General features: G+C 33.1%; 1 protein-coding gene across 1 annotated transcript in view; it reads right to left on the reverse strand.

Annotated features, from left to right (window-relative positions):
• Positions 1–22,245, reverse strand: part of LOC143235787 (sterol regulatory element-binding protein cleavage-activating protein-like) — a 120,583-nt gene that overhangs the window by 69,955 nt on the left and 28,383 nt on the right. The window contains exons 3-7 of the mRNA XM_076473988.1: positions 18,493–18,607; positions 16,945–17,102; positions 13,034–13,171; positions 3,272–3,348; positions 3,052–3,166 (exon numbers count right to left, since the gene is read on the reverse strand). Coding sequence (XP_076330103.1) covers positions 3,052–3,166; positions 3,272–3,348; positions 13,034–13,171; positions 16,945–17,102; positions 18,493–18,607 — 603 coding nt within the window. The remainder of the gene's footprint in view (positions 1–3,051; positions 3,167–3,271; positions 3,349–13,033; positions 13,172–16,944; positions 17,103–18,492; positions 18,608–22,245) is intronic.

Below are 22,245 nucleotides of genomic sequence, written 5' to 3' on the forward strand. Positions count from 1 at the left end.
CACTTTAATAATCTACTTTAACATACTGGTCACTGTCATATGATCCATCCATAAGTTAATACAGATATAAAAGTTTAATAATCTACTTTAACACATTGGCCACTGTCAAATAATCCATCCATGAGTTAATAGTTATGTCACATTAATAATCTACTTTAACACATTGGTCACTGTCATATGATCAATCCGTGAGTTAATAGTTATGTCACTTTAATAATCTACTTTAACATACTGGTCACTGTCATATGATCCATCCATAAGTTAATACAGATATAAAAGTTTAATAATCTACTTTAACACATTGGCCACTGTCATATGATCCATCCATAAGTTAATACAGATATAAAAGTTTAATAATCTACTTTAACACATTGGCCACTGTCATATGATCAATCCGTGAGTTAATAGTTATGTCACATTAATTACCTACTTTAACATACTGTTCACTGTCATATAATCCATCCGTGAATTAACAGTTATGTCACTTTAATAATCTACTTTAACACATTGGTCACTGTCATATAATCCATCTGTGAGTTAATAGTTATGTCACATTAATAATCTACTTTAACACATTGGTCACTGTCATATAATCCATCTGTGAGTTAATAGTAATGTCACATTAATAATCTACTTTAACACATTGGTCACTGTCATATGATCAATCCCTGAGTTAATAGTTATATAACATTAATAATCTACTTTAACATACTGTTCACTGTCATATGATCCATCCATAAGTTAATAGTTATGTCACATTAATAATCTGTTTTTAATTACTGAATAGAACAACATCTGTGTTCTGTCAGCTAAGCAACACAGGAATCAGTAGAATAGTTGAAAAGTTTGTAATACTATGCTATAACTGGAAAATTCTTTATTGTAAATATTACATTTAATGTATGATTTAACTTTGGCAATTCAAACCAAAGAAAAAATTAATTTGGTTTTTCTATAAATGGAGTAATGTTAACTTTTCAGAGAACTGTTATCCTAACTTATAATTTGTTCAAATACGACACATGTTCTTCTAATTTAAAATTGTTAGTGTTCATAGTATGTAACTTGCTATAACTTGTCTTCTTTCTACTATGCATTAAGATTCATTAAATTTCAACATAGTGTCTATGTCTTCACAAAATTTGGCAGTTTTTCAGTTAATATTATAAGGTTTTTGCATTAAACAAATCATATTTTTAGTAAAGAATTTTTAATGAAATAAAAATATGTTCAGAAGTATACTGAGTATTTGTTGTGAATAGTTCATGTGCAAAGTAATTTTCATGTTAAAATTAAAAATATTTTTCCCTATGTCAAAAATTTAAAATTTTCTTTGTCTAAATCATCCCTAAAAAATCCTAAATGCATTTCAAACATGATTTTTCAGTAAAAATTTATACTTTATCCATTTTCTCCACCCTTTCTGAAAACAGAATAGGTCAATTTGACCAACTTCAAACCACCAAAAATAAAATAAAAATGAATCTAAATTATCTTTCTAATTATTTTTAGAATGACTTCAAATTGCAAAAAAATAAATTAATTTATTCTAAGTAACTGTATACATCTATTTTATAATTATATTGTTTTATTACCTTTTGAACCATGTACAACTACTATCCATCCCATTATAAGTTCTAACTTACTCAGGGCATGTGCAGCTCACATTACACATTCCAATAACAATTCTCAGGAGTTACTACAACCTCTTTGCATATATGCCTCATAAAATATTTTTATTATTATTTGGTTTATCTAAAGTAATCCTAACTTAAAATAATCCTCATTTTTACATGTTAGATACTTTTATAATTATACATAAACATGATAAACATGAAACTTAACCAATCTTCTTTTTTCTTGCTGTCAATTGTTGAAGACAGTTAACCCTAATTGTTGAAACAATTAGTAATTTTTATTTAACTACATAATGCAACACACAATATAGACTAATAACATGCATAAAGTAAACAAACTCCCTTATCTCTCAAAATTTTTCTGGCCTCCTAATTATGCAACAAGAGTTGTTATCCAAACTAGCTGTTAATTTTCTCATGGGAATAATGTTGGTACTCTAGTGAAACTGATATTTAACTGTTCAGAACAAAATGTTATACAATATGTCATTTGATAAATGAAAACCTTGACTTTTTATCAGTTATAGGTAATATACAATTAAATGTAAGAGAGAACTATTAATGAACACTGAATGTGGCAGGAGGGGTCTTATTTTCTACACCAAACAAAAGTGAAGGCTATAAAAATTATGGTTTGTCTGTGAAATAGAGATTTTATAAATAATAATTTACGTTTAAATTCATATTTATTTCAGGGATGGTGGATAAAATAGTGAGGATGACATGCCAAAAGAAAATGTGTCACTCAAGGGGAAATTCAGGTTTGTTTTTTGCCTTGTAGAATTAAGAACTTAACATTTATATACCATCACAATATGAATTGTTAGCTAAGATTTTATGCTATTATAATAGGTATAAATAAAGAAAAAGTAATTTGTTAACGTTTTTAATGTAAGACACTAAAAACCTTCTTTTCTCAAGATGGCTGGTATGGGTATTAAAATTTTACTTTGCTTTTAAAAATTTCTGGCTACACAACTGTAAATTGACCAATAGAAATAAGTATCATTCTAACCTTCTCAGATCATCTTCAGATTAACAAAGACAGTCTGCAACTGACCATTACTGGGCATTGTTCTGTACTTTATTTTAAGTAAAGCTGTAATATCCAAACCAGCCATCTTGAAAATACATTCAAAACTTTAATAAGTTACTCTCTTTTTATTTATACCTATTAGAATAGCATATTTACTTCAAGTGGGTCATGCACAGTAAAGAATATCCATGGTAACAGAGCTAAGGTAGAAGAAATTAATTATTATTTGTTTACTAACTCAATCAGTAACAAGAACAAACACAGTAATATAACCGTATCAGGACAAAAACATTATATCTTGTAGTATTTAGACGTTTAGCCACATGATATAAAACAGTTGTACAATTGTCTTTCAAAAAGAATAAACACTTAACATACTTGGGATCATACGTGTGAAAAACAACAGTGACAGCATAAGTGATAACTCTCTGTCTGGTTCTCACAAGTATCTTCTTGATGTTTGTCTCATTCCAAGGAACTCCGAAAAGTATATCTAATTTATATAAAAAAATAGAAAAATATATTAACTATACTCATAGTTGAGACCTACAACTACAAGTGTTCTACATATCCAGGTTACATTCTACTACTGACTGACCTTTAGGACTTGTAAGATCAACTGTTTCAGCCTTCTGGAGATAAATAGTCTTTATAATGTTGCCATCTTGTTGAAATCTGTATTCAGATGAAAAATCATTAGAATTTTACAGAAGAAAATCTGAGAAATTCTTGAAAATCATCAAAGTTAATCATAAGTTTAGTGAAGTAGAAGTGAGATTTTGTTTAAATCATCAAAGTTAATTATAAGTTTAGTGAAGTAGAAGAATGATTTTTTTAAATCATCAAAGTTAATCATAGGTTTAGTGAAGTGGAAGTGAGATTTTGTTTAAATCATCAAAGTTAATCATAAGTTTAGTGAAGTAGAAGAAAGATTTTTTTAAATCATCAGTTAATCATAAGTTTAGTGAAGTAGAAGAAAGATTTTTTTAAATCATCAGTTAATCATAAGTTTAGTGAAGTAGAAGAAAGATTTTTTAAATCATCAGTTAATCATAAGTTTAGTGAAGTAGAAGAAAGATTTTTTTAAATCATCAAAGTTAATCATAAGTTTAGTGAAGTAGAAGAAAGATTTTTTTAAATCATCAGTTAATCATAAGTTTAGTGAAGTAGAAGAAAGATTTTTTAAATCATCAGTTAATCATAAGTTTAGTGAAGTAGAAGAAAGATTTTTTTAAATCATCAGTTAATCATAAGTTTAGTGAAGTAGAAGAAAGATTTTTTAAATCATCAGTTAATCATAAGTTTAGTGAAGTAGAAGAAAGATTTTTTTAAATCATCAGTTAATCATAAGTTTAGTGAAGTAGAAAAAAGATTTTTTTTAAATCATCAAAGTTAATCATAAGTTTACTGAAGTAGAAGAGAGATTTTTTTTAAATCATCAAAGTTAATCATAAGTTTAGTGAAGTAGAAGAGATATTTTTTTTTAAATAAATGTGGTGAAACATCACATTCTGACCCAATAAGAGACTAGAGCAAATACTATTTATTTATTATAATTCCACTCTCTGGGTAAGGTAGACAAAACACTTTTTCCTATATTTCACACCCTGCAATAAAAACTTTTTTTTTTATACAAAATATTCAAGAAGCTAAACGTAATAGGATTTGTTTAGGTTTGTCTGAGTTGTGTAGGCTTGTCTAAGTTCTAGGAAGTAGGATTTGTGTAGATTTGCCTAAGCCATAGGTCATAGAATTTGTTTAGGTTTGTCTAAGCTGTAGGTAGTAAAATATGTGTAGGTTTGTCTAAGCTGTAGGAAAGAGGATTTGTTTAGGTTTGTCTAAGCTGTAGGAAAGAGGATTTGTATAGGTCTGTCTAAGCTATAGGAAGCAGGATTTGTTTAGGTTTGTCTAAGCTGTAGAAAATAGGATTTGTGTAGGTTTGTCTAAGCTGTAAGTAGTAAAATGTGTGTAAGTTTTCATAAGCTGTAGGTAGTAAAATATGTATAGGTTTTTCTAAGCTGTAGGTAGTACAATTTGTTTATGTTTGTCTAAGCTGTAGGTAGTAAAATATGTATAGGTTTTTCTAAGCTGTAGGTAGTAGGATTTGTTTATGTTTTTCTAAGCTGTAGGTAGTACAATTTGTTTATGTTTGTCTAAGCTGTAGGTAGTAAAATATGTATAGGTTTTCTAAGCTGTAGGTAGTAAAATATGTATAGGTTTTTCTAAGCTGTAGGTAGTAGGATTTGTTTAAGTTTATCTAAGCTGTCAGTAGTAGGATTTGAGGTAGGAAAACAGACATCCATAATACATATGTGAGGATTTATGTTGACTGATTCTACTCTAAATACAAACATGGCCAGTGGGAGCCAACTTTTATGTAGGGGTAGGATGAGGGTCCCAATCAAAGGGGTGAATTGTGATTTGATAGTTAACTGCATTGGTTTACATAAGTGTCACAGTGGAGGATATAGCATCATCTACACCAGCTAAACATCACCACCCTACTATGCACTGAATGGTTATTCTCTATTGGAATTGTATGTCATGAAACTATTCACGAGGATGCCTCTGAAGTCCACCACCCCAGCAGCTTTGAACTGGAAAGTGGTAAAGACTCAAACTCCACCACTAGAAAGAGTGGACACAGTGGACAATTTAGAGAAAAGTCAGTACCTAAAACAGTGCAACTGATGAATTAAAAATAAGTACACCACACTAATTTATTCTACACAAGGTATGGCAGGGATGAGCAGCTATCACCTTCTGCTTTACCCCTATAGACCATGGGTGGCATGGTGCAGGACAGACAAAGTTATGAAGCAATTTCATTATGAGAATAACCCTCAAGTGGTCTTGTATAACACCCCATCTTAACTGAGCATTGTGTGGCAATAGAACGTATTAAGCATGTCACCATGGCTGAAGGTTAAAGAATACTTGGTCAGGCAACACTCTTAACAGAGTTGGATCCAAACAATAAGAATTATGATGAAAATGGAAATAAGGCCCCTGAAAATATTAAAAAGAAATATAGCTTAGCCAGACTTATAGTTACACAGAATCATAAAGAATGGATACAGAAGGAAGATGATATTCAAAGGAGGAAGAAACGGGGATGCTATGTAAATAATGAGATACAAATGTATTAGGTCTAGTTCATGTGCCCAGCTAAAGAATTTCTTCCAATGGACATTAAAGATCAGAAGCCAGAGAAAATTTGACTAATTTGATGAGAATACACCTAGAACAAAGTACAGAAAGATGACAAAAGAGAGGAATAAGCCAAACTAATTAAATGCTGAACCCAATTGGTGAGAATGAACACAGAGGATGGTTGCCAAAGTATAAATAGGCAGGAATAAACACCATAGGTGAAAGCAGTGAGAATAATGTAATATAACAAAGAAGTATGTCTGGATAAAGATAGGAAATGAAAGGAAATTGGTGAAAAGGAGGAGTTAACCTCTCTAGCAGCTAGTGTTAGGGAGAAAAGAATGATCCAGATAAAGAAGAAAATATCTAGGATGATAAAGGGTATATAGGAGGAGTTAACCTCTTTAGCAGCTAGTGTTAGGGAGAAAAGAATAATCCAGATAAAGAAGAAGATATCTAGGATGATAAAGTGTATATAGGAGGAGTTACCCTCTCTAGCAGCTAGTGTTAGGGAGAAAAGAATAATCCAGATAAAGAAGAAGATATCTAGGATGATAAAGGGTATGTAGGAGGAGTTAACCTCTCTAGCAGCTAGTGTTAGGGAGAAAAGAATGATCCAGATAAAGAAGATATCTAGGATGATAAAGGGTATGTAGGAGGAGTTACCCTCTCTTGCAGCTAGTGTTAGGGAGAAAAGAATGATCCAGATAAAGAAGATATCTAGGATGATAAAGGGTATGTAGAAGGAGTTAACCTCTCTAGCAGCTAGTGTTAGGGAGAAAAGAATGATCCAGATAAAGAAGATATCTAGGATGATAAAGGGTATGTAGAAGGAGTTAACCTCTCTAGCAGCTAGTGTTAGGGAGAAAAGAATGATCCAGATAAAGAAGAAGATATCTAGGATGATAAAGGGTATGTAGGAGGAGTTACACTCTCTAGCAGCTAGTGTTAGGTAGAAAAGAATGATCCAGATAAAGAAGAAGATATCTCGGATGATAAAGGGTATATAGGAGGAGTTACCCTCTCTAGCAGCTAGTGTTAGGAAGAAAAGAATGATCCAGATAAAGAAGAAGATATCTAGGATGATAAAGGGTATATAGGAGGAGTTAACCTCTCTAGCAGCTAGTGTTAGGGAGAAAAGAATGATCCAGATAAAGAAGAAGATATCTAGGATGATAAAGGGTATGTAGGAGGAGTTAATCTCTTTAGCAGCTAGTGTTAGGGAGAAAAGAATGATCCAGATAAAGAAGAAGATATCTAGGATGATAAAGGGTATGTGAAACATCAATGGTAAATTAGACCATCAATATCTACACACTACTAGGAGAAAAAAATAAATCTTAAGGGAAAGGTGAAACAAGTATCTCATGGAAAGTGGTTCAAACAGAGGAAAAGTGAGACAGTGGAGAATCATATCCTTTCCTACACTTTTCCTGTTGATCTGTTCCTTCTGTATTTGTCATCCTCCTTATTGGAGTGTCCTTTCAGACTGGTATGTTAATATGTTAAAAACACTACAGTGTGAAGAGAAATGACAGGAATAAAGATATAAAGTAAGAAATTCCACGATACAAGGAACACTGGGTTGATCAGCAGAAAATCCACAGCACAGAGAACAACAGCAGAAAATGTTCCATTGATGTTGATTAACTTCTACAGAAGAAAAACAGATAAACAGGCCTAAAGTGAAGCTACACGTCAGGGCAATTCCAATCTTCTTGTCAAGGACCAGATGAAAACCAAGCATAAAAACAGAGTACAAGAAGAGTGGGATGAAACACCAATGACCAAGGTTTCTGAAGAAGTGAGGGATACAAAGAAAGAAGTAGCAGAAGGGCAAGTTGGAGATGGATAAGTTAAGAAAACCAGAGTTGATCCAGCCAGTAAGAAACATTCAGAAAGATCTGATACAGGGTGGTATGGAAAATCAAAATAACCAGTGGTAGAAATCAAATGAAAGAATAAAGTTATTTAGGAGTCCAATCCTGATAGAAAGCATTGATAATTATGGCAAGAGGATGAGGTACTGGAGACCAAAGTTGTTGAGGGATGTGACAAATGCACTGTGAGAAGTACCTTGCTGAAAGTAAAGCTCTCATAAAACCTTAGGATAGAAAGACCATTCCATCAAATAGATTCTGTCTGGACAAGAAAAACAATCAATCAGTGACAAGATTGAAAGCACCCAGAACATGACATGCAATGATATGAATATCTTATGTGGACCCAGAACAAAAGACCCAACATGTGAAAACATAATGGGTGTCACTTTGGTGATTTAGATAAAACAACCAACATGGAATTGTCAGAAAGAATCATTACCAGACAATATCTAGCAACATAGAGAACATGATCCAATACTCAATGTACAGCAAGAGACTCCAGAGTGTTGATATGATGAGACTTCTTAGTCACCAACCAACAAACCATAGCCTCCTGTTGATCAACCCACACCTCTCAGCCCTGGATGGAAAAATCCATGAAAATATGTAAATCTAGATGAAGAAAAGGAAGTGGGACACCTGCCAAATGCGAGTCCTATCCACCCACCAATCCAGATCATCTTCTATGATCAGAGGAAGGATGATAAGAACCTGCAAAGGATAATGTGCAAGATTCCACTTGTCATGAAGAGCCCACTGAAAAGCTCGCATATGAACATGATCTAAGAGGATAAGTGTTGTCAAAGAAGCCCACACCCACAAAAGTGATAAAACCTCATGAGCTGTAAGAAAGGGAGCAGTAAGAGGCTGGTAAACTGAAAGCTCCTTTTAATAAAGTCAAAGAAAAGGTTGGGCCAGACTGAGATCGAAGGAAAATCTTCTCCAATTTAAGCCACCTTCTGGAGCAGCTAAAGACTACGACAGGCAGATTCCTGTTCAGAACAAGATGACAGTAGCCAGTCATCTACATAATAATAAAAACCCATCCTGAGAGTTTGAGGATAACTAACGAAAGCTTGAACCATCTGATAAAAAAATATGGGACCAAAGCAAGCCTAAAGAGGTAGTGCATGAAACTTATAAAAAACCCAACAATAGACAAACTGGAGGTATGGTCACAACTGCAGAGTGATTAGTACATGTAAACAAGCATTCACAACATCCATAAACCTGGAGAAAAACTCATCTGTGGATGAGAAATATTCCATGGTAAGATGAGGGAAATTGAAAAATTGATCAAAGTGGAACAAATTTATGACAAGCTGGCAGTCTCCAGTTTTCTTGAGAACAACAAATAGCCTGGAAGGAAAACCAAGAGAAAGATGATTCGTAAGTTCAATGGACTATTGAGATAGAAAATCTTGAATCACCTCAGACAGACACTGGCTGGTTTATAGGATTGCAAGAAAGAGGGAAGGAAATAGGAGAATACAGGAACTGTATGAAGTCACTCTGGGAAAGCCCGAATAACTTGCAGATCCGTGACGAAATATCCCCAAAGGGGAACAAAGTCACATATCTGAGATCCCACCACACCTGAGCCCACTAGGTTGTCACTGGTACTGATGGTGTTATACCACTTTACATAGATACAGAACACCTGGAAGAATGAACAGGTAAAGGCTGAGAAAGACTAGGGCAGGAAGCAAGAATAGGGATTGTCTTGGTTCTGAATACCAAAGATGAAACAGCAGAGTGTTGGTGCAGAGATTTCAAACACAATTCCAGTATCTGGGACATTGATGAAAATATGTTGCCTAAGAAAAATAGTTAAACATAATTTCCTAAGATAAGTGGGCTGCAAAGTGACAAGACTGCATCTTAATCTAGTAGATCTCAAGAACAGAGAGACTAAATGTGGAAATAAATTTGAGGGTAACAAACAAGCCATTGAAGTACTAAGGGAGAAGCTGTCTGTCGAAAAACCCTCAATATTTCAACGTAGAGCCTCTCAAAGAAGATGTGTGGCAGACAAATGTCACAGAAGAGAAATAAGGGTAAGACAAATGCATGGGTTAAACGTACTGAAAAATCAAGGAACGTCCCTCAAAGGGTCAAAATGAACCCATACAACTGTGAGTCTGAAAACAGAAAGTCTGATCTGCAGCCCATCGGGGCAGGGCATGCTGGCACTCTCAACCAACTGGGAAAAGTGTGCTCACCATGAACCTAAATATCTGTGGAAGTAAATCGAAGAACTATTGTGAAAGAAGGGCAAGGAAATCATTGGGAGACAAACCATCACATGACTGAGAAATAATTGCTAAAATCACCATGTTAGGCTTAGCTGATTCTGTATTTGGGGCACAAGAAGATACAGAAAAATTTGGTGATGGATAATGGCTATCAAAATCTTCATCAGTACAAACAAATCTGGAATGTTTTTACTGAAATGTGAGATAAGACTCAAAATCATCAACAGAACAAACACATTTGGAATGTTTGTACTGAAATGTGAAACAAAGGCTATCAAAATATTCATTACAACAAACAAATTTGAAATGTTTTTATTGGAATGTGGCAACTTCACTATAAAGTGGTGAACCCTCACAACAATAAATCTTTCAGTGAATAATCACAGATAAATCCATCAACAAGTTGCCTCCACCCAAAACCAGTGAGATAGTGCTTGTAGTAGGGTGCAAGACACAGAGAATCACATTAACTTCACTATAAAGTGGTGAACCTTCACAACAATAAATCTTTCAGTGAATAATCACAGATAAATCCATCAACAGGTTGCCTCCACCCAAAACCAGTGAGATAGTGCTTGTAGTAGGGTGCAAGACACAGAGAATCACATTAACTTCACTATAAAGTGGTGAACCTTCACAACAATAAATCTTTCAGTGAATAATCACAGATAAATCCATCAACAGGTTGCCTCCACCCAAAACCAGTGAGATAGTGCTTGTAGTAGGGTGCAAGACACAGAGAATCACATTAACTTCACTATAAAGTGGTGAACCCTCACAACAATCAATCTTTCAGTGAATAATCACAGATAAATCCATCAACAGGTTGCCTCCACCCAAAACCAGTGAGATAGTGCTTGTAGTAGGGTGCAAGACACAGAGAATCACATTAACTTCACTATAAAGTGGTGAACCTTCACAACAATAAATCTTTCAGTGAATAATCACAGATAAATCCATCAACAGGTTGCCTCCACCCAAAACCAGTGAGATAGTGCTTGTAGTAGGGTGCAAGACACAGAGAATCACATTAACTTCACTATAAAGTGGTGAACCCTCACAACAATAAATCTTTCAGTGAATAATCACAGATAAATCCATCAACAGGTTGCCTCCACCCAAAACCAGTGAGATAGTGCTTGTAGTAGGGTGCAAGACACAGAGAATCACATTAACTTCACTATAAAGTGGTGAACCTTCACAACAATAAATCTTTCAGTGAATAATCACAGATAAATCCATCAACAGGTTGCCTCCACCCAAAACCAGTGAGATAGTGCTTGTAGTAGGGTGCAAGACACAGAGAATCACATTAACTTCACTATAAAGTGGTGAACCCTCACAACAATAAATCTCTCAGTGAATAATCACAGATAAATCCATCAACAGGTTGCCTCCACCCAAAACCAGTGAGATAGTGCTTGTAGTAGGGTGCAAGACACAGAGAATCACATTAACTTCACTATAAAGTGGTGAACCCTCACAACAATAAATCTTTCAGTGAATAATCACAGATAAATCCATCAACAGGTTTCCTTCACCCAAAACCAGTGAGATAGTGCTTGTAGTAGGGTGCAAGACACAGAGAATCACATTAACTTCACTATAAAGTGGTGAACCTTCACAACAATAAATCTTTCAGTGAATAATCACAGATAAATCCATCAACAGGTTGCCTCCACCCAAAACCAGTGAGATAGTGCTTGTAGTAGGGTGCAAGACACAGAGAATCACATTAACTTCACTATAAAGTGGTGAACCCTCACAACAATAAATCTTTCAGTGAATAATCACAGATAAATCCATCAACAGGTTGCCTCCACCCAAAACCAGTGAGATAGTGCTTGTAGTAGGGTGCAAGACACAGAGAATCACATTAACTGCAGAATTCACAGTAATTAATAGTAAATCAAATAATTTGTTTGACAGATAATGACAAATGTAAGAAAAAACAGAAAAACAAAATAAAGATTAGAAAGTAAATTGAAAATAAATGTGGTAACTGTATAATAGCAAACAATTAGGAAACAACTTCAGATATTAACTGTTAGAGTTACAATGATAAATAACATGAGAGCAAAATTTCACATGTAAACACAAGCACTGACAAATTTGGTAGAATTGAATAGAGGAAGTCATATGTGTAACAAGTGTATGGCACTCATTAATGGAGGGTTGTTACATGAAAGACATTGGAATGAGTCATTTCCAATGGAAGAGAAGCAGAACATAGAGAGCAACACTGAATGATAAATAGCAAATTATGTGAGTAGAAGTAACATACCTTATCGTAATTTATCTGTATGTTTGAACACAAACTGTGTAGAAACCATAATTTATCCGTATAGTTTGAATAAAAACTATGAAGATATTTTCATTTAACTGTGTAGTTTCAATATAGACTATAGAGTTTATACTTTACCTGTTTGTAATTTTTAAAATTGTACTTTTACATCTGAAAGTAGTAAAATATAATTTTAGAGTGCACACCTGTGAACAACAAAGCTAAAAATGTGTACCTTTTTAATACCACCACTATATTATACACATGATTGGAGGATTCTCAAACTGCTGTACAGTGGAACCCCTCTAAAGCAGCCAAATTTGGGACTGAGACAAACTGGCCTGATTAGAGGGGTTCCACTGTACATAATTAGGGATTATGTAAACAAAAAAGGGACTGTGATTGAATGACCGCTTTCAAGGGGTGACCAAATCTGAGGGGTAGCCGCTTAGAGGGGTTCCACTGTATTTGGTAATGTGTTACTTAAAGAATCTCTAGAAACCAACATTCTTGGTCATCATCACTAATACTAAAACCAATGTGTACTTGGACTGTCATATTAATCACAAGCAACTCACATTATAACGTGCTTGTTATTTATGTTATGTTTGTCATAACTGATACAAAAAGTTAAAAACAATAACTGAAATATGAGATTAAATCAGTTTGTGTTACTTTGTGCTTATATCAAAACTAAAGTATTTTAAACAACCATAAATATTTTCAAAACTAGTTGAAAATATTGAAAAAGACTCTCAACATAAAAATAAAAAATATTTTCACACCTGTTAAAATCTTGTCTCCAGAAATTAGCTGGAGACAAGAGAAGACACGAAAATGAAGGTAGAACAGTTGCAGCTACCTTGTCGAAGGGTTCTGACACTTGTAAACACATGTCACTTAACGATGCCACACTGTTGTTCCTGCACAAAGGGAAACATTATTAAATACATTTATAAAAACTAGAATCTCACCCTGTTGTTCATGTACAAAAAGAAACACTATTAAATACACTTATAAACACTAGAATCTCAGTGCTGCCCATATATAAAATGAAACACTATTAAATACACTTATAATCACTGGAATCTCACACTGTTGTTCATGTATAAATTGAAACACTATTAAATACACTTATAAACACTAGAATCTCAGTGCTGCCCATATATAAAATGAAACACTAACAAATACACTTATAATCACTAGAATCTCACACTGTTGTTCATGTATAAAATGAAACACTATTAAATACACTTATAAATACTAGAATCTCACACTGTTGTTCATGTATAAAATGAAACACTATTAAATACACTTATAAATACTAGAATCTCACACTCTTGTTCATGTACAAAATGAAACACTATTAAACACAGTTATAAATACTAGAATCTCATACTGTTGTTCATGTATAAAATGAAACACTATTAAATACACTTATAAACACTAGAATCTCACACTGTTGTTCATGTATAAAATGAAACACTATTAAGTACACTTATAATCACTAGAATCTCACACTGTTGTTCATGTATAAAATGAAACACTATTAAATACACTTATAAACACTAGAATCTCACACTGTTGTTCATGTATAAAATGAAACACGATTAAATACACTTATAAACACTAGAATCTCACACTGTTGTTCATGTATAAAATGAAACATGATTAAATAGACTTATAAACACTAGAATCTCAGTGCTGCCCATATATAAAATGAAACACTAACAAATACACTTATAATCACTGGAATATCACACTGTTGTTCATGTATAAATTGAAACACTATTAAATACACTTATAAACACTAGAATCTCAGTGCTGCCCATATATAAAATGAAACACTAACAAATACACTTATAATCACTAGAATCTCACACTGTTGTTCATGTATAAAATGAAACACTATTAAATACACTTATAAATACTAGAATCTCACACTGTTGTTCATGTATAAAATGAAACACTATTAAATACACTTATAAATACTAGAATCTCACACTGTTGTTCATGTATAAAATGAAACACTATTAAATACACTTATAAACACTAGAATCTCAGTGCTGCCCATATATAAAATGAAACACTAACAAATACACTTATAATCACTAGAATCTCACACTGTTGTTCATGTATAAAATGAAACACTATTAAATACACTTATAAATACTAGAATCTCACACTGTTGTTCATGTATAAAATGAAACACTATTAAATACACTTATAAATACTAGAATCTCACACTGTTGTTCATGTATAAAATGAAACACTATTAAATACACTTATAAATACTAGAATCTCATACTGTTGTTCATGTATAAAATGAAACACTATTAAATACACTTATAAATACTAGAATCTCACACTCTTGTTCATGTACAAAATGAAACACTATTAAATACACTTATAAACACTAGAATCTCATACTGTTGTTCATGTATAAAATGAAACACTATTAAATACACTTATAAATACTAGAATCTCATACTGTTGTTCATGTACAAAATGAAACACTATTAAATACACTTATAAATACTAGAATCTCACACTGTTGTTCATGTATAAAATGAAACACTATTAAATACGCTTATAAATACTAGAATCTCATACTGTTGTTCATGTATAAAATGAAACACTATTAAATACACTTATAAATACTAGAATCTCACACTGTTGTTCATGTATAAAATGAAACACTATTAAATACACTTATAAATACTAGAATCTCACACTGTTGTTCATGTATAAAATGAAACACTATTAAATACACTTATAAATACTAGAATCTCACACTCTTGTTCATGTACAAAATGAAACACTATTAAACACAGTTATAAATACTAGAATCTCATACTGTTGTTCATGTATAAAATGAAACACTATTAAATACACTTATAAACACTAGAATCTCACACTGTTGTTCATGTATAAAATGAAACACTATTAAGTACACTTATAATCACTAGAATCTCACACTGTTGTTCATGTATAAAATGAAACACTATTAAATACACTTATAAACACTAGAATCTCACACTGTTGTTCATGTATAAAATGAAACACGATTAAATACACTTATAAACACTAGAATCTCACACTGTTGTTCATGTATAAAATGAAACATGATTAAATAGACTTATAAACACTGGAATCTCACACTGTTGTTCGTGTACAAAATGAAACACTATTAAATACACTTATAAATACTAGAATCTCAATGCTGCCCATATATTAAATGAAACACTATTAAATACACTTATAATCACTAGAATCTCACACTGTTGTTCATGTACAAAATGAAACACGATTAAATAGACTTATAAACACTAGAATCTCAGTGCTGCCCATATATAAAATGAAACACTAACAAATATACTTATAAACACAAGGGTCTCACACTGTTGTTTATGTACAGAAGGAAACTCAAATACACTTATAAATACTAGAATCTCATACCGTTGTTCATGTACAAAAGGAAACACAAACAAGTATATTTATAAAAACAAGAATCTCATAATTCATATTGGCATAAAAATGAAAACCCACAAATAAAATACATATAATGCTCTGGATCTTTCCAAACCATTTCCTGTTTTTAGCTTTTGGACATGAATTGTAACATCTATTGTATATGCATGCATTTTCTTATAGGAAAACCACATCGGGATATCTGTTGAGCCTATTGTATATTGTAATATATATTATATACTGAATATTCATTGTTGAATTATGTAAAATAATCAACAAGCTAGGAACAAGTTCATGATATATATATATATATATATATATATTATAGTTATATATGTATATTATATATATTACATTTATACATATATATTATATTTACATGTATATTGTATTTATAATGTATATTGTACTTGTGTGTGTATATATATATATATATATTAAAACAATGGTATTTAGAATACATTTTTCACAATATACCAACATGTTTTTTATTAATATATTTGATATTCTTGATACTATTATCAGGACCATTTGCAAACTAAATTTCATCTCATCATATGTGTTATGCTAACACAATTTCACAAGTAACAATTAAACAATCTGTAAAAAAAAAAGAACTACAAGCCTTAAAACAAAAATGTGCTAATTAACTAAGTGTGCAGCTTCACCAGAGAAAACATAACGTACCCTGCAACTTTTATCTGCTTTGACAGAAAATACAGCGCCCACTTTAAGGACATACAGTAGAGTACACAAGCTACCCTAAAGATGTACAGTGGAGTATGCAAGCTACCCTAAAGATGTACAGTGGAGTACGTAAGCTACCCTAAAGATGTACAGTGGAGAACGTAAGCTACCCTAAAGATGTACAGTGGAGTACGTAAGCTACCCTAAAGATGTACAGTGGAGTACGTAAGCTACCCTAAAGATGTACAGTGGAGTATGTAAGCTACCCTAAAGATGTACAGTGGAGTACGTAAGCTACCCTAAAGATGTAAGTTTTTCACAATGAATAAAGACTGTAAATGTTTCTGACCTTATGTAAAGTTGTTAAAATTATTATAATGATACACAGTACTATTATCATCACAAACTTAAGTTACCACTACTGAGCATTAATAGAAAACACCTAAAAGAAGACATAGTTTACACAAAAGTAACAGCACCTTAACACTTTTTTAAACATTAACTTACATGTATATTGACTGTATCGTACATAACTTACTCAGAGGAAACATGAAAATTACTGACTGTCTCTACAATTTGAAAAACTTCTGCTAATGGGCCTCTAAATGCATCCATTAAATTAAGATCCGGTGTCCATGGTGACACTGCACTCTTAACAATAACTTGCTGGACAATCCCCACAGGTGTGCCCTGAAACTGAAATAAAAATCAATGTAAAATGGAAGTTGAAATAAAATTAGCACAAAACATTCAATGTGTATGTATTATTTACTATTACTGTATAACTTTGATGTAATTACCAACATAGGGCCAACTTAAACAAGTGTTCAATATGAGTTACATCTGTTATTCAGACATGCATTTCAAGTAACAGATAAAACTGGATTTTCTTGAGGTTTATATCAGCTATTTAGTTTCTTTGTTTAGGATGTTCACATAAGAGCTACTTATGATAACCATTCCTAATTCTGAGCTCACAGACCAGAGGTCAGGCAGCTGTTCAACTGCACCAATCAAAACACTTAGGCTACTCTAATCAAATAGCTGGACTTGGCCATCACTCTTACAATGCACCCAAAACAAACGGTGCAGAGCACAATTTTGGTCTAATGGAAAGCAAATCATGGACCTTAAAGAACCACAAAAACTATACCCAAGAACAGAGAGATACCTTACAAATGTGTTCACTTAGCATTTGTGTTACGAGGCTTGAATTGCCTTCAGAGAACAGTTTAATGTAATTTAATCATTGAGAAAAACACATTATTCAAGTATTTAGCTAACTGTAATATTACAAGTGTTTCTCTATTAACTACAAAGTAAACTGTATAAGAAATATAATTTCTAAGCTCATGATAAACCTCATTTTTCTGAAGCAAATAAAAATATAACAATTATCAAAGCATTCATCCTTTTAGAGAAACAGAACTATAAATTAACATGAAATTGTGTAAAAAATAAAGTCAAAGATTAATTAATGTTTATACTTAGACCCATTTCTCAAACATCTGCACAATTTGACACAAATTTATTACACAGTTCTTGAATTACTTCTTACAGAAGTCTGAACGACAGACTACAAATGTTGCTTTCACAACTGTGGAGAACTCTTGTATGTGTCTGTTAACTGTGAAACTGTTAACTGTGGGAAAGTGTGCAAAGCTCTCAACTAGGGGCTAGGTTTGTGTAAAACTGTCAACTATGGACAAGCATGAATAGCTTTTAACTAGGGGCTTAGTTCATGTGAAACTGTCAACTGTGGATAAGTTGTACAAATATTTCAACTGGACACAAGGTTTGTGTGAAACTGTCATCTATGAACACGTGAGAATGTGCCATCCAACACATTTTATTTTCAATTAGTCTAATGAATTTGATGTTGAACTTAAACTAATGTTAACAATAAACATAACAGATTTCCTTCTTCTTTCACTATCTACACAGCTTCTCTGGTATTCAGAACTTTTTGTAAGACAATTACAATGAAAACTCTTTGGTACCATTTCATCCAACTGGTATATTAAGTACACACATGTAATGTAAGAACTAGTCCTAATCAGTCTACAGTACTTTACTTGGTACACACCCAACGTGGCGATCCTGATGGTACTTGGGTATTGAGATCCTCCTGCGAATCATTGACTGGTGTAGAAAACTGTTGCAGGCTACTACCCATTAGGGGGATGTTGATCAGTGGATAGCTAGAAAAGTATCAACTAATACTTAAAAAAAAACATAAATCATATCCAGCAGAACATTGAATTATAACAGGAATACTTCATTTGCAATGTCAGCATGGTAACATCATAACTAGCTATTAGTAAATATGTTGTAAATATCAAGCTAGTGAAAATTCAGGTTAACCAACAAATTAGCACTCAAATGCGACTCAGACACTGGAAGATATGAAGACATCGGTCCTTGTACAGTGTATACATAGAAATACATACAGTGTACTATAATCCCACCACCACAGATGTTTACATTCACATATTATTCTCAACTATTACATCACTTCTTTAACAATTACAAGACTTTCAGCAAGAACCTTTACTAGTGTACCATTTACTCTGTTAAAGATACAAGAATAAACAACATACATGGTTAACTAACACATTCAACTTAAATCTAAACCTGAAAAGTATCTCAATGTTGAAATGATAGTTTCTCTGGAACTAGAAGCTAAATGTGTGATTATCACACACCCACACATTAGTGTGTGGCCTTACTGTGATGTAATATCACACACCTACACATTAGTGTGTGGCCTTACTGTGATGTAATATCACACACCTACACATTAGTGTGTGCCCTTACTGTGATGTAATATCACACACCTACACATTAGTGTGTGGCCTTACTGTGATGTAATATCACACACCTACACATTAGTGTGTGGCCTTACTGTGATGTAATATCACACACCTACACATTAGTGTGTGCCCTTACTGTGATGTAATATCACACACCTACACATTAGTGTGTGGCCTTACTGTGATGTAATATCACACACCTACACATTAGTGTGTGGTCTTACTGTGATGTAATATCACACACCTACACATTAGTGTGTGCCCTTACTGTGATGTAATATCACACACCTACACATTAGTGTGTGGCCTTACTGTGATGTAATATCACACACCTACACATTAGTGTGTGGCCTTACTGTGATGTAATATCACACACCTACACATTAATGTGTGGCCTTACTGTGATGTAATATCACACACCTACACATTAGTGTGTGGCCTTACTGTGATGTAATATCACACACCTACACATTAGTGTGTGGCCTTACTGTGATGTAATATCACACACCTACACATTAGTGTGTGGCCTTACTGTGATGTAATATCACACACCTACACATTAGTGTATGGCCTTACTGTGATGTAATATCACACACCTACACATTAGTGTGTGGCCTTACTGTGATGTAATATCACACACCTACACATTAGTGTATGGCCTTACTGTGATATAATATTACATACACATCAGTGTGTGGCCTTACTGTGATGTAATATCACACACCTACACATTAGTATATGGCTTTACTGTGATGTAATATCACACACCTACACATTAGTGTGTGGCCTTACTGTGATGTAATATCACACACCTACACATCAGTGTGTGGCCTTACTGTGATGCAATATCACACACCTACACATTAGTGTGTGGCCTTACTGTGATGTAATATCACACACACACATCAGAGTGTGGCATTACTGTGATGTAATATCACACACCTACACATTAGTGTGTGGCCTTACTGTGATGTAATATCACACACCTACACATTAGTGTGTGGCCTTACTGTGATGTAATATCACACACCTACACATTAGTGTGTGGCCTTACTGTGATGTAATATCACACACCTACACATTAGTGTGTGGCCTTACTGTGATGTAATATCACACACCTACAGATTAGTGTGTGGCTTTACTGTGATGTAATATCACACACCTACACATTAGTGTGTGGCCTTACTGTGATGTAATATCACACACCTACACATTAGTGTGTGGCCTTACCGTGATGTAATATCACACACCTACACATTAGTGTGTGGCCTTACTGTGATGTAATATCACACACCTACACATTAGTGTGTGGCCTTACTGTGATGTAATATTACACACCTACACATTAGTGTGTGGCCTTACTGTGATGTAATATCACACACACACATCAGAGTGTGGCATTACTGTGATGTAATATCACACACACACACCAGAGTGTGGCCTTACTGTGATGTAATATCACACACACACATTAGTATGTGACAATACTGTAATGTAGTATCACACACACACATACATTAGTATATCACCTTATCAGTTACAATGTTGCAAACACATTGCTACCTGACCTTATTTTATACAATGTTACAAACACATTACTACCTGACCTTTATCTATACAATGTTACAAACACAATATTACCTGACCTTATTTTATACAACGTTATAAACCCATGGCTATCAGACCTTATTTTATACAACGTTATAAACCTATGGCTATCTCACCTTATTTTATACAATGTTACAAACACAATGCTACCTCAGCTTATTTTATACAATGTTACAAATACAATGCTACCTGACCTTATTTTATACAATGTTACAAACCCAATGCTACCTCACCTTATTTTATACAATGTTACAAATACAATGCTACCTGACCTTATTTTATACAATGTTACAAACACATTACTACCTGACCTTTATCTATACAATGTTACAAACACAATATTACCTGACCTTATTTTATACAACGTTATAAACCCATGGCTATCAGACCTTATTTTATACAACGTTATAAACCTATGGCTATCTGACCTTATTTTATACAATGTTACAAACACAATGCTACCTCAGCTTATTTTATACAATGTTACAAATACAATGCTACCTGACCTTATTTTATACAATGTTACAAACACAATGCTACCTCAGCTTATTTTATACAATGTTACAAATACAATGCTACCTGACCTTATTTTATACAATGTTACAAACCCAATGCTACCTCAACTTATTTTATACAATGTTACAAACACAATGCTACCTCAGCTTATTTTATACAATGTTACAAATACAATGCTACCTGACCTTATTTTATACAATGTTACAAACCCAATGCTACCTCAACTTATTTTATACAATGTTACAAACACAATGCTACCTCAACCTATTTTATACAATGTTACAAACCCAATGCTACCTCACCTTATTTTATACAATGTTACAAATACAATGCTACCTGACCTTATTTTATACAATGTTACAAATACAATGCTACCTGACCTTATTTTATACAATGTTACAAACCCAATGCTACCTCAACTTATTTTATACAATGTTACAAACACAATGCTACCTCAACCTATTTTATACAATGTTACAAACCCAATGCTACCTGACCTTATTTTATACAATGTTACAAATACAATGCTACCTCACCTTATTTTATACAATGTTACAAACCCAATGCTACCTCACCTTATTTTATACAATGTTACAAACACAATGCTACCTCACCTTATTTTATACAATGTTACAAACACAATGCTACCTCACCTTATTTTATACAATGTTACAAACACAATGCTACCTCAACCTATTTTATACAATGTTACAAATACATTAATACCTCACCTTACTTTATACAATGTTATAAGTACATTGCTTTCTGACCTTATTTGATACAATATTACCATCTATATAATGTATTAACAGATTCACAACACAAACTCCAATGGTACTTTGTACTATATGTTCTTCTGACCTCTTCTGTTTAACTTTTTCTCTGTGCAGTTGCTCAAACAG

Source organism: Tachypleus tridentatus, chromosome 12 (genome assembly GCF_004210375.1).
Source record: "Tachypleus tridentatus isolate NWPU-2018 chromosome 12, ASM421037v1, whole genome shotgun sequence".
Taxonomy (NCBI): domain Eukaryota; kingdom Metazoa; phylum Arthropoda; class Merostomata; order Xiphosura; family Limulidae; genus Tachypleus; species Tachypleus tridentatus.